We start from the raw sequence: 14845 nt of genomic DNA, 5'->3' as shown, positions 1-14845 counted from the left end.
GTAATGGAACTGTGTAACATTACAAGACAATTCAGTGTCTTTGGAACACAAATAGGGACAGTCCCTAAATCTAAGCTGTTGTCCCGAATCCCGATTCCAGCCCTAATTGTCCCGAAAAAATTAAATCTTGAGTAGTTCTTGTCTGGTAAAACATTAAAGACTGTCCATGGAGGTTGAGTTGTCCTGCAGCCCCCGCCAGTTGCAAATTGGCTGCCGCATCGTTTTTGTTTCTATTTTTAAGTTATACAAAGATACCGTAAGTGCAAATTTAGATATGTATTGATAAGGAAATTTTCATTCAAAATATGAATGGCTATAGCCTGAAAGGTCTGATTTACGCACTGTTACAACAGTCATTGTTTTGTTTTTTTCACAATGACATGTGAGTTCATGATTTTTATGTTGTTGTTTTTGTGACAAACTAAAGACTAATGACAGACTGTTGATCTTTGAATAAAAATATCTTTGGTTCAGGTTTGAAATTTATTATATTTTATAGGTTATGCAGTCTAATATCATAGTATACCTAGTATATTTGTGTTCTTATGGTTTTGGAACAACAAGAGGGTGAATTGATGACTGAATTTTTGGGTTGAACTATCCCTTTAAGAAAAAAGAGAGGGGCAGTTGGGGCAGTGTGCATACCATTAAACTAGTCCGCTAGACTAGTCTGATTAGTTGTCTTTATTCAGGTTAAAGAGGTATGTCAACACACTTGTTAAAAACAGTGGTGCAGTTTATTGTATTTTAGTTTAATGTAGGTATTTAACATGTGACATTTATCTGTGACTTAAACTAAAACTGAGTTCACCTTATGCACTTTAGCTCATGTCTGCGACACACTGATTATGCTTGAGTGAGTCTTCGTTGTAGTGTGGGTAACTGATACTGTCTTATTATCTGGGCCTTCGTTAGATTCATTTAGATATACTGTAGCAGACATGACCTCTATATTTTCTATAATGACAAGGAAGAATGAGTACACACTATGGTTTTCCTGTGTAGTGGTGCAGTGCCAATGAAACCTCCCTTCAAGCCTCATTTAGCAACATAGCGATGCAACCGTGGTAAAACAAAAACTTGCATAACCATTAAGAATTTGAAGCATCAGGAAGCTGAAAGAAATGGCATAAATGACACTGTGAAAAGCAGAGACTAAAATTTGTTAAAGATTAGTCTCCATTTAGGACTAAAATAATCAAGTGTTGGAATACAAATATTTTGATCTATTAATTTGATCTTAGAAAAGGCTTCCACAGTCTTTCTGACATTTTTATTTTTTAATTGAGATAATCATGTTTTTTTTTTTTTTTTTTTTTGATAAAATGTTTAATGATTTAAAATATGAAGTATACACTGCAGTTCATCCACTTACTGCAATGAGAGCTGTGAAGACCTTATACTTTCTAGCCAGTTTACAGCATTTCCCATTTGTGGTTATTGGCTTGTAAGAAAATTTATCGCAGAACTGTTTCCTCAACTTATCTGCCAGTGTCAGATGTGACTCTCTTCACTGTTGCAGGTGAAACTGGTATTTAGCATGTACATTGAAGCTGCCAGGTGAACGCTATTGTGGGGTCTGTTTTTCAAACTAGAGACTGTGATGTACTTGTTCTCGTGTCGTGCATCTGGGCTGTCCAATTTTTGCTATGTTCTGGTTAGAGCCAGTTTGTTTAAAGACTGTTCCAGAGTTTTGGTGCTAAATAGGAAAAGAGTCTAACGCCAGAAGTTGATATTGATATTCTAGGTATTCAGCTGGCCAGAATTTTGAGATCGCAATAGACGTGAAAGACGTTAAAGAAATGCGTTAAAGGGGTCATGAACTGGCTTTTTAATTTTTTTTTATATTGTTGTCTGAGGTCAATTTATGACGTTCGCTTGGTTTTTGCATTCAAAAACATCAAAATGAGTAAGTAATAGGCTATTTTGTACCCAAGTTTTGAGCCTACCTGAAAAACGCTGGGTTTTTATGGGCGTCTCGCACTGAAGACTTGGAAGTAAACGCCCACTGCTGTGAGTGGATAACAGTTTTGCATATTATAATGAGTCCCGTCGATGAATTTGTTGGGGGAAATTGTTTTGAAAACGTCCAATGTTGTAAAATGGCAACCGGAATGATTCGACCCAGAGTCCGTGTGTTGCAAAATTCCTGTCAGATCCAATATAGATGGCACACCACCGTTCTTTACTCTTAATCGGCCTGCAAATACAGTCTTATTTACAAAACAATCCTCAGTGAAATGAAGGGAAGAGACGGACAATGTTTTACCCTCATCAGCTGGAGTGGAACTTCATTAAAAATAAAGTTTATCCATGCAGTCTTATTGGAATCCAGAGGAAGCTTATGCAGCGACTTTCTTCTTCCACAACCAGGCACTGCACAATATTTTGTACTGCTCGGTAGCTCGATCCAGTTTGTCATCACGAGGTAGGCATCTATATTATTTAGCTATGCATGTATTGCGCGAATCGGTGGGCGGGGCTAAACCGGCCGTGTTGAAGCAGGCGTTGATCTTCCTCTGTGGGGATGGGGTTTTATCCTCTTTGACGTCATAGTTCCCCACTTTGAAAAACGAGTCGTTTGCTGAGCCTGGTGTCAATAAAAGCTTTTATTGGACTAACAAGGACGTTTTCAGTTCTGAAACTTACAGGATATTCTTATAATACGATGACCTCTTAGATGTCAAAAGCTCAAGGAAATTTTGATTTCTCAGTTCATCACCCCTTTATGAGCTCGCTCAAGTACTGGGGAGCTAAACCATTTAGTGCTTTGTATGTAATCAGCAATAATTAAAATTTTTTTTCAATGTTTAATAGGCAGCCAATGCAGTGTTGAACCAACCAAATGTACCAAATTTAACTTGCAAGAAATTCAAAATTCGGTAAGCTGTGACTTTCTGCTTGTCTTTAAGCAGCACAACCATTTCAGCTGTGTTAATGAAAAGAAACATCTCCGGGTAGATGAAGTGCATCACTGCTGCCAGCACTGTTGCCGAATCCTCAGTTTGCCCGTGGAGGCGCTGTCTTAGCAGATATGTTGAAGCCATTAGTAATAGAACTACTTAGCTGTTAACTGCACAGACGTGAGGAAACTAAGTGATGTGATTTTATAGAGATCCCATGTAATTGGTTTCAAGTTTGGGTCCAGGTTCTGCCTTTTGTTTAAGCATCAAGACTATTTTCCCCCATTGTATTTTACATCTCATATTTCACTCTCTGCCAGTTCAAACTATTGAAACTGGTGAACTGAATAAGGCAAATGACTAATTAAAAAATAATCTCTACATTCATGATGCAGTGGCATGGCATCTTCACTTGTTTATGTGATTTCACAAAAAGCTCTGAATTTGAAGGGTTACACAGTGACCAAAAAGGAATTCCATTATTTTCAATGGAAAAGAAGTGTTTTGTAAAGAAGTGTTTTAAAAGAAGTGTGACTTATGGTATCTTTCTCCTCAGATGTGTCCTGTGTGGCAGACGTCTTAGGCTTGGTTGTAGATGATGGTCTTCAGGATTCATACAACAACCATCGAACAGTTCAGCACAGCAAGGTAAACAATATAGATTTTTCCACCCATCTAATTCGTCAATTTCACAAACACTGATATATTGATATTATATACTGCTATACTGTACATTGCGTGGTTGTACCTTTGGTGTTCAGGTGAAATTTAAGGTCCCACTATGGTGAAAATCAGGCTTTTAATGTTGTTATACATCTATGCGGTGTTTTTAATAAGCTTTAAGACGAACCATGGGCAAATCCATAAGTCAACACCATTGCTGAGCATTTTCACCTTAAAACTGTAGTGCAAAGAAATTGCTGGTGTTTCTGACGTCACAAACTTTAATATCTGTTTTATTATATTGATTTGCAGTGTACAGTATGTACATGCCCTTTCGTGTGTTCGTAGAGGTTTTACTTGCTCTGCTAGGTGCTCACAGATGTCGCACAATTAGAACAGATTAATAAACATACTAAATGTTTTAATTCATATTTAAAAGTGCAAAATGTTTTTTTTGTGAGGGTTAGGGGATAGGAAATATCTCTTTGTGTGTGTCTGTGTGTGTATTTTGAGTAGCAGCTGTGTCAAAGCTTGTCTGTCAATGTTTGTTATCACTCTGTAATTAGCCTCTTCAAGGAGCTTTGGCCTTCACACTGCTCGCTTATTACTGTCACCAACACAAGAGCTCGTAATGCTAAAGGCTAAACGCTCAAAGACAAACACTTTTATTGATCTTAAAGGACAACTCCGGCGCAAAATGAACCTTTAGTCTAATTACACATTGTTACCTAGTAAACCGTTATCTGAGATTTGTTTTCATGATTGCCGAATGTAAATAGTTTTATCTCTAAAAACAGTTTAGCCTATAACGCTAGTATAATGCTAGTATATAGGGCATAGAGTAATGACAAATAAAAATCGCTTGTTATTACCACTAAAAAGGCTCAAAATAGCCCCGCACTAACACGAGAGTCCCTCACGAGAGATAAAAAGAGTCCCTACATTCAAACCGAAGCATTGAGAACTTTGTCAGTGTCCATACAGTTTAATAAGCAGATGTTTTATACACACAGTAAATTTCGTGAATTCAGGAAGAAGCCATCTTGGAAAAATAGTCTCTACCAGTCGATCTACGAACACCGATCCAAGTGCGCTGGTGAGATGTGAATAAGGTGATAAGGTGAGCGCGAACAGTAGGCTACGTGTACATATTGAAGACAAGTAAACGGTTTGTGTTTTGTGTTTCTTCTGGAAACAAAGGATCATATGAGATTCAGCACAGTTCAGCGCACTTGGATCGGCGCTCGTAGATCGACTGGTAGAGACTATTTTTCCAAGATGGCTTCTTCCTGAATTCGCGAAATTTACTCTTACCCTTGTTATGCTGTCGTTTTGGTGTGGGGCTATTTTGAGCCTTGTTAGTGGTAATAACAAGCGATTTTTATTTGTCATTACTCTATGCCCTATATACTAGCATTGAACTAGCGTTATAGGCTAAACTGTTTTTAGAGATAAAACTATTTACATTCGGTGTTCTGACATTCCATCCTACCCGTCAGATTGTCCTACCAAGTCTTACTGCGCATGCGCACATCAATAATACGTCATTTTTGTCACGCTGAACAACACGCCCATAATATTTTACTACTTGCGCGAGATCTTTTTTCACTATTTATGTCAATTATTACTATACAAAGATATAATAGCAGTAATGAGAACTGTTTACCCTCACATTAAATTGATGAATTGGCGGCGAATTGATTTGATTGTTTGGTGTAAAATATAAACACACACACGATACTACTCGTTTATTTCATACTGGTAGGACAATCTGATGAGGCATTTTGCACTGTAAAATCATACTACTCGTTTATTTCATACTGGTAGCACAATCTGATGAGGTATTTTGCAACGTAAAATCATCCTACCGTTTATTTCATAGGACAATCTGAAGAGGTAACTTACTTTTCACTGTAAAATCACCGTAACATAGCCTAATAAGAAAATTCGGCAAAGTTACACTGAAATATTTTATGTACTAGTCACAGACGCGAAGTAAACGCTCAGTAGGATTTTACGACGAGGTAGGATGAACCGATAGATATGGCTATAATTTTGCGCTACGGTAGGAAAATCTGACAAGGTAGGACAGATCGACAGAACATCGGCAATCATGAAAACAAATCTCAGATAACGGTTGACTAGGTAGCAATGTGTAATTAGACCAAAGGTTCATTTTGCGCCGGAGTTGTCCTTTAATAAGTCCTTGAATTGCTGAGCTGAGGGATGGCATAAACATCTCAGAGATGCATGTTTTTGTGTATGGACATTGGTTTAAGATTCCATAGGAAGTATGAGGTTCGCTTTAACTCCTTTTTAAATCCATTCTGCTCATCTATCCATCTATCCCAGGAGGCTCTTTTTTTTTTTGGCTGACCAGAGCCCCATTTTTGTATGTTCTATGTCCTGATTTAATTATACAATTACACAATGCTTGTGATTAAATCAGAACAGATTATTGTGATATGGCATTCCTCTTTAATTATTTCCAAATAATTATGCTTTTGATTCTAATTTAAGGCACTCAGTGTAGTGATAAATATAGGGATGTAATAGTCACAAGTCAAGTCACATTTATTTATATAGCGCTTTTCACAATACAGATTGTATCAAAGCAGCTTCACAGTGATAACATGAAAGTAGTACAACACAGATCAACAACATTGCTAAACACTAAATTACCCCAACTGAGCAAGCCAAAAGCAAGGCGACAGTGGCAAGGAACCAAAAACTCCATCAGATTGGATGGAGAAAAAACCTTGGGAGAACCCAGGCTCAGTCGGGGGCCAGTTCTCCTCTGGCTTTCATATGGTTCATATATAAATATTAAATATAAATATTGTTTATGTATAAAACGGCGCCATAACATATCGCAGGCGTTAATAACGTTTTCCCACACAAGAAATGGGAATTACTGTTAGGTAAAGCTTTACAAAATTACACAAATGTACTGTTAATTCCAAGTGTCATTTTATTAAATGAAATTGTCTTTTTCTAAATCATCATACTTCAAAAACTCTTTGAGAGAGTTGTCATAAGAATTAATGATATTCTTCATATATGTAACAAGAAATTATTTTTAAAATCTACCAACAATTTTTATAGCTTATAAGATCAAAACAAGAAGAAACAAGTGTTCTTCTGTTGTCATTGTGTCAGAGCTGTTAATGTAACTTCTCAGGCAAAGAACTACTTGCACAACTCATTCTGCTTATTAAAACTCGTGAGTTTCTTGTAACAGCGTTCAGCACACATACATGAGAAAGCAGATTATTACTGCGTTTTATGACTGTTTATTGATTAAAACAATGAATCATGTTCGCTATGTTATCACAAATTATCCTGAACCTGCTGAAATATTGCTGAAAATATATTTTCTTTCCAACTGTTGAGTTTACATTTTGAAATGAATTTAACTGATAAAGGATTGCTTGTGTGCGCTGGTGCTCTTATTCCGGTCTTTTAAATATTTGATTGAATGAATGAATGCCCGGTCCTTGCCTTAAATGTTACAATGTTATATATAAATATATTATTTAACACTAAACAGTAGAGCTTAGAGAAGAATGATAGTCAACTACTTGGAATATTAATTAAGCATTTTCTTTACACAGTAACCATCAGAATATATCTTCTCATGTTTCTGAAAATGTCCAGATTTTTCAGTCTGTTGAAACTGTACAGTGTATCTGTGCATGTTTGTTGTTTTTGTGTTTGCTTTATAGACATGCACTGTAGACTCATATGTGGAGTTTCATGTGGAAGTCCCCTGTGTTTGTTTATATTTTCATCGGAAAAGATTGCTTTTATAGATTTGAAAGTGAAGTGTCCCTTGAAGATTTATATTTAAAGTCTGCTAGTTTCTCAAGCCGTAAGCTGTGCACAGTAAATAAGGGGTCTCCCCATCTATAGAGATTTAGTTCTCTTTGAGGCGCAAGCTTGGTCCACTCTTGATGTGCAAATGTATTAATTAAAGGCTCGCATTGATGAGTTGCACTGCTTATTGCAGTCCCACACAAGGACAGAATAAATAACTCTAAATAATTTAAATAACACTGCAAAACTTGAAAATTCTGTCATATAGGTTGTATCAGCAATTGTGGGTAATGTCATTTCTGTTTGTGTTTGAAGCGAGATCCCAAACAAACCAAGTTAGCTCACCCCTCCCTCCCGTTTCGTGCATCATGAAAAAAAAAAAAAACGATTATGCACGAAGCGACAAAAACACACTTTTTTCAGATTGACGTCTACCTCAATGATGGCTCATTCTGTGAAGTGTAAAAATGTGAACTTGGCTGCTTTCGATGACAAAGTATAATGATGTATATAAAATCTGCAGTCAAGCCATGTCATATCATACAGCTACTGGAAGCAGCAGTATGATAAAACGTACCAGAATCAGTCATATAGCTACAGATCTAACATTATGGGGAAAACTCATGGGAACAACAGCTATCTGGAATAATATTATAAAGAGTGCTAATTATTATTATTATTTGGCTAAAGTTAGTCCTGAACGTAGGCTAGTGTTATTGCTAATAGTACAACGTTATGGCTACACATCAAAGTAGACGCATATAACAAATGCAACTCGCACACTAAATCCCTACAATCTGATATTCGCTAGAGCGATCCAAGTTTAGTTGAGCTTCTATGGAAGCTTGTTTCCGCCACTGAATAAAAAAATAAAATAAATAATTGCGACTTTTTATCTCACAATTCTGACTTTTTTTCTCACAATTGCGAGATAAAAAGTCCGAATTGCGTGATATAAAGTCGCAATTGCGAGTTATAAAGTCAGAATTGCGAGATATAAAGTCAGAATTGCGAGATATAAAGTCAGAATTGCGTGATATAAAGTCGCAATTGCGAGATAAAAAGTCAGAATTGCGAGATATAAAGTCGCAATTGCGAGTTATAAAGTCAGAATTGCGTGATATAAAGTCGCAATTGCGAGTTATAAAGTCAGAATTGCGAGACATAAAGTCAGAATTGCGTGATATAAAGTCGCAAAGCGAGTTATAAAGTCAAAATTGCGTGATATAAAGTCGCAATTGCGAGTTATAAAGTCAGAATTGCATGATATAAAGTCAGAATTGTGAGATTTAAACTATTCTGATGGGGGGAAAAAAATTGGCCTAATAAGTCGCAATTGCGAGTTTATATCTCACAATTCTGAGAAAAGATGTCAGAATTTCGACATATAAACTCGCAATTATGTGTTATAAAGTCAGAATTGCGAGATGTAAACTCGCAATTGTGAGAAAAAAAGTCACACTTCTGTCTTTTTTTCTCAGAATTGCGACTTTATATCACACAATTCTGACTTTATATCTCGCAATTCTGACTTTATATCTCGCAATTCTGACTTTATAACACACAATTCTGACTTTATAACTCGCAATTGCGACTTTATATCACGCAATTCTGAGAAATAAAGTCAGAATTGTGAGATATAAACTCGCAATTGTGAGAAAAAAAGTCAGAATTGTGAGAAAAAAAGTCAGAATTGTAAGATAAAAAGTCACAATTCTTTATTATATTTTTTATTCAATGGCGGAAACAAGCTTCCATAAGCTTCACTCATATTTTTTAAAGAATTATATTTTCACACACAGTTCACATACAAAAAAGTCAGCACTAGAAGCTACTCACCTGTCCAGATGAAACAGTGCAACCTCGGCCTTCCTGATTATTATTCGTTTCTTTGACGAAAAACGACGGTATTCCCACGCCCTAATCCTCCTCTTCTTGGGGATTGCCTCTACCATGTTAAATGTATCTGGTCCGTTGATAGCATAGTGTTGATGGACACTGACTTATTCTTCAGCTCTGACCTTGCATGCAGGCGCTGTGCACAAGCGCAAAAACAAACAACACCCTATCGGTGATTGGTTGGAACACTGTCTATTTTGATTTTGAGTGGTGGATGTACCCATTTGTTTTTGTGTGCAGATCTCAGAGCCTAGGCTGCTTTCAGAGACGCGTTTTTTTGACAGCCTGTTTATGGGGCGGGAAGCTAGCGGATAATTAGGAAAGATTAGATTAATGTGATCGTTTTTGTTTGGGCCTAAAATAGCTGATACAACCTTTAATTAGGCTACTCGCCCTCACCTCGTTTCTGACCCGTAAGACTTTTGTTCATCTTTGGAAAACAAATGAAGATTTTTTTTAATGAAATCTGAGAGCTTTCTGTCCCTCCACTGACAGCCTTAGCAAATAACAATATTAAGCCCCAGAAATGTAGTAAAGATTAGATTAATGTAATTTATGTTACAGTACTCCATTGGTTTAACCTCAATTTTTTTTAAATGATACGAGCGCTTTGTTTGCACATAATTTACTACATTATTCACAAAATATCAATCTCAAATGAGCGTTCACAAGAGCAAAAAATGAGAATTTATATTAATTTTCCACTAAATTATGCAATCTGAGGTTTGAACGGACTCTCCTGTCTCACTGTACGCTTATTCTTTTAGCCAATGCAACAGAGGGCGCTCATGGGCAGAAAACAAGAGTTATATGAGTTAAATTAGCTAATTGGAGTCTGATAACAACAATAAAAAGGCTCATGAAAGAGAAATGAAACCAAATAAATACACAATTATAATCACATTTAATTTGTTCTTCACACGGTCTCTGATTTTCTCCATAATCATATGTACCTACCATAGTAATAATAGTAAATTGTGCATAATTATGCAACTAACCCTCACCAAATTGTTAATTAATATTACTATATGATTACACTGTAACAATGACAACTTAAAATAAAGTGTAACCGTATGGAGTCTTCTGGACCACTTTTATACATACAGTATCTCTCCTGTTCTCTAGATTCTGGCACTGTCAACCATCTGCCACAAAGAGATGGATTAGGAAATGAACCCTATTTCTAAATGGGAAAAGGGGGTTGTATAATTTGGCAAAAAAAGGCACTTAAATATCAGGCAGTGAACTTAGCTCAGGTTTTAAGTTGATTTCAAACATGGCTTGTCAAAACACTTTTACTAAACTAAGCTGGGAAGTCTTAATCATTTGAAAAATGTAGCTTTTGCTGCAAAAACTTTAGCCGAACAAAGTTGTAAGAGCCAATAAAATTCAATAATTTGTGTATTAGTGTTGTTTGTTTGGAGTGTTGGTTTTGCAAGCACCAACTGAAGGTATCATATTTGTATCTTTTTGAATTTTGATATTTCCTGTTTTCTATGTATAATTTCTGTTCTGTTTCTTTAATGGTTATGCCCTCTGTTAGGGGGTATATTTTACAGGAAGTTAGGTAAATTTTATGTTGTGGAAATTGCAGTAAATTGCGACAGACAACTTCTCACTTTGAGCACACGAATGCGTGTGTCGTTTATTATTAGAAAGAAAACATAATAATCGCAAATGGCGCTGACATGCGTCCCACGTGAACACACGTTCAGAGCATTTAAAGGGAACGCGATCCCTTAACAGTCGTGAAGAACAGAGTGCTGTGTTTACAACCAACAGTGTATAGAACTACACTTAACAAAGGTGAATTATGTATCTTGCATTCACCACAATGTTTTGATCGCACTTGTTTGCAGATTTTGTACGGACTTCTGTGACGATTAAGAACTCATTTTTCCTTCAAATACAAGAAGAAGTGAACCTAGGACTTTGCATTCACAAAAGTGTTCTCAAAAGCCATTTTGGGAGCCACCCCATCATTTCCAGCTTCCAGACCCCCAGTGTTTAGCATTGAACTTGGGGGATGGGAATGACTAAGCCAGCCAGTCAGCATATGGCTGTGAGCTGACTAATAATCTGGGCTTATTTAACAGTACTGTACACAGCCAGAGGTCGGGGAGAGATCCAAAGGAGAGCAACAACAAACTCTACGAGCGCTGCCCATGGGACGGGGTCGGCTCCAATGGCAGGGCAGAGCAAACGGGATGCCAGGCCATGCATCTACCTCACCGCTCTCATCGAGCTCTGCCTCTGCGAGCACTCGCCCGTCGAGTTTCTCTGCTCGTTCCTGACCATGTGCTGGTTCTGGCCAGACTGTGTCAAGGAAGGCAAGGACATCTTCCTTAACTCAACCCTTCTCACTGTACATCGGCTGCTTCAGAACAAGCTGGCCCGACTGCTAGAGGAGATCTCTGCCTGCGTGGCCTGCCAGAACGCTCCCGAAGGACCCGTTTTCATGGTATCAAATGCTATTGTGTGGTGGGGGGATTGACTCCTGGTCAGTTTTGACTGTGGATGTATTTTTAACAGTGTTGAATGCATTGGTGTCATAGAAACATTTTAGCTGTAATGAAGCACATTATTCAAATGTAACAATTCAATATTATTATCACAATGGTATATTTGTGTTTATAAACAACTTGGCCTCCTCTGTCTTGGGCAAGCCTTAGATTTGCTTTTCACACAGTGGGCTTCATTATTAAAAAACTAGATGCTGAAGAATAAAAACATTGCACCAGAGCATATAACTGCAAGTGCCATTTGGGTTGTATGGCTATCCAAGTTGATTTATGTGTGTGTGTCTTTATTTATCGTGCTTTAAAAAGAAGATGGCTACATGGTACTATTGCTGTAACCTCAGGGATGAATCACAGCCTGTCAGAGCTCGACTGTGCTGTGACAGGACATTTTACTCTGAGCAATGGCCATTGCTTTCTCCAGGGACACCACATCCTCTTGGCTTCTCATACATTGTGGTATGAGCAGCACTCTTGTGCAAGCTCTTGTTGTTAGTTGTAAAGCCTCGGTTTTCCGATATCAACACAATAACATGAGAATGTCAGACTTTAAGTGGTGTAAGAGTTACTATCTGGTTGTTGGTGTTGACTTGTTAAGGAGGAGAGTTAGCGTTAGTTTAACACCTTGCACACCGAATATGCCAAATGAGGTTAATCCTTCTCTTTGGCAAACATACAAGACCCGTAATCCTTCTGCCTCCCACAGTCTCTCTCCTGGGACCTTAGAGAAGCCACTGTTTGTTATTTCATTCAGCTAATAAAGTGAGAAGTTTGAAGTGATCAGTGATTGTATTTGTAGAATTTCCTTTTGTTTAATGGAAAAAGTTTTCATGTCTGTTTGTGTGGTGTCGGTTTAACGGGTCAATTGTATGTCCCGCAGCTCTAAAATAGCCTTGTGGAGAACTTGACTTTATGAATATTTTAAGAAGGGTATATTAAGAAGTATTAATCATATGCCCCAAAAATATATCCCACTTTGCACTTTTAGAGCACTGTGGGAAAAGTTCATGGCAGTGCCAGCACTCTCTTGTTAATTTTTTTTTTTTTTAAATATTCTAAAGCAATTGTACTGGTAATAAAAGGTCAGAAGAGATCATTTTATCTTCCGCACCTGCAAGACATTGATATTTGTTTTGCTGCCAGGGAAAGTGGAACTGAATTCCCACCATGTGTGTATTGTGCTGTACAAACAAGCTCAACTTACTAGCTTTGCCTTGCCTAACAAGCACAACGTGTTATAAAATTTATGTTGATAAAGACTGATACCCTCAAACTTACCTGTCACCTCCCCCTTTTGATAATTGACATTAAAATGCATTATAATAAAACTTAAATGGTTGTAATTCAAGAATGCTTTGGAATATAGACCTAAGTTTGGTCTTGTTTTAAAGAAATCAATCAGCAGATTATTACTGAAGTATATATATATATATATAAAATATTTTTTTTTTATATAAAATAAATATTTTACAAAATATTTACTATAAAATTACTATAAAATGAAAGCTATATATCTAACCAAGTTGTGTTCCAAATTTAATGTTGATATCACAAACAGTTGAAGTTCCCATGAGATTTTGTTTAGGCGTTATACCAAAAATAGCCACAAGGTACCATTGAATTCCATTGAATTTCAATTGTATGCATTCTGCCATAACAAATGAACAAATTTCTATCCAAATATCACTTCTGTCACTAAATATAGACCTTATGTAGCCCCGCCCCTTTTCAGTGCTGCGCTCGTTGTCTTGACTTCCGGTCTGTATTTCCACAGAGATCTTGCATAGGTATGAATTAACTGCTCGTAAATAATTTCCCGGACGCATTTGTTAAGAAATCTGGTTCACAATGCTTATGATAGACATTACAATGCTCCTGATAACTTTTGTTAACTCTACAATAAGTAAATCCACTTCACCAGCTAATTACTCCTCGACAGCGATGCCATAGAAATATACAGAGCGACAGCAAAAACGGAAGTTCAAAGACAATATTCTAAAGATGATGGCGCCTACATTTCTCCGGTGCTGCGGTGCATAAGGTCTATAGAACCTTGAGACACACATCTTTCTGACAATGTGTTTTGTTATTAGAAAAAGTTTTGATAATAAATTATGAAAGATGATGCCCAAAAGGGGAGGGGCCTAATAAAAAATACCATTTCTATGGTAACGCAACGTCCAATTTCAAAACGGTTTTCACAGGATGAATTTTGAGTTCATAAGCTTTCAAATTATACCTAATTTATGTTAACTACTAAAATAAGTGATATAATAATAATAATAAAAAATATTTAAAATTAATTAGATTTATATACAATATATTATACTTTTTAGAGGACTTTTTACCTTATTTTTGTTCAAATATAATTTTATCCTTTTTTATTAACAAATACTGATTATGTTTTATTATAAACTTTTAGCACTAAAACCAAAGTTTAAATTATTAAAAGTGTGTGCGTCAACTTTATGTGACAAAGGTCAGAAACTCCTGTAATGACGTTGATTTTTTTGAGGCGCACTCTTGTCATAAATTCATATATTACTGTTCATTGATAATTTGTAAGAAAAAACAGCCCTAAAATATCTATTTAGTAATCTTAGACCTTTCCAAGGATATATAGTTTATATACAGTATATATACAACATACATAGATTACTTAATAGTAATATAGTGAATTTAAAAAATAATAAAGTAAATAATAAAGTAAATTTAGGTTGTCCGTATACAGGCAAGTGACAGTTAAGGGGTTAATGTCTGATTTCCTTGAATTTGTAATTTACCATATTCTAATAACTTTCTGACATGACTGATTTAAAAGTATCTGGTTTACAGTGCTTGTTTAAACTTCACCTCAGTAAAGAAGGATGAGCATATACGGATAGAAATTCCAAGTGTGGTCCATTCAAATACTTTATGAAATATTGAAAAAAATTGTGTGTCTGTTTGCAAGATCTAAATGTATGGGCTCGCCTCTTTCGCTTTGCATATTGGCGACGTAATGTGTGGTTGCTAACTATTATTACTTGTGTAAACCAAGCTTTG

General features: G+C 36.4%; 1 protein-coding gene across 3 annotated transcripts in view; it reads left to right on the top strand.

Moving 5' to 3' along the window:
- tiam2a (TIAM Rac1 associated GEF 2a) overlaps nucleotides 1-14845 on the top strand; it is a 128176-nt gene that overhangs the window by 86947 nt on the left and 26384 nt on the right. For all 3 annotated transcript variants that reach the window (XM_089120069.1, XM_039650975.2, XM_039650976.2), the window contains exon 16: nucleotides 3460-3551. In XM_089120069.1, the coding sequence (XP_088976195.1) occupies nucleotides 3460-3551 (92 nt within the window). The remainder of the gene's footprint in view (nucleotides 1-3459; nucleotides 3552-14845) is intronic.

The sequence above is a fragment of the Pimephales promelas genome, chromosome 15 (assembly GCF_988280905.1).
Source record: "Pimephales promelas chromosome 15, fPimPro1.hap1.1, whole genome shotgun sequence".
NCBI lineage: Eukaryota > Metazoa > Chordata > Actinopteri > Cypriniformes > Leuciscidae > Pimephales > Pimephales promelas.
The sequence above is the reverse complement of the archived record's forward strand: the minus strand, read 5'-3'. Positions and strand labels throughout refer to the sequence as shown.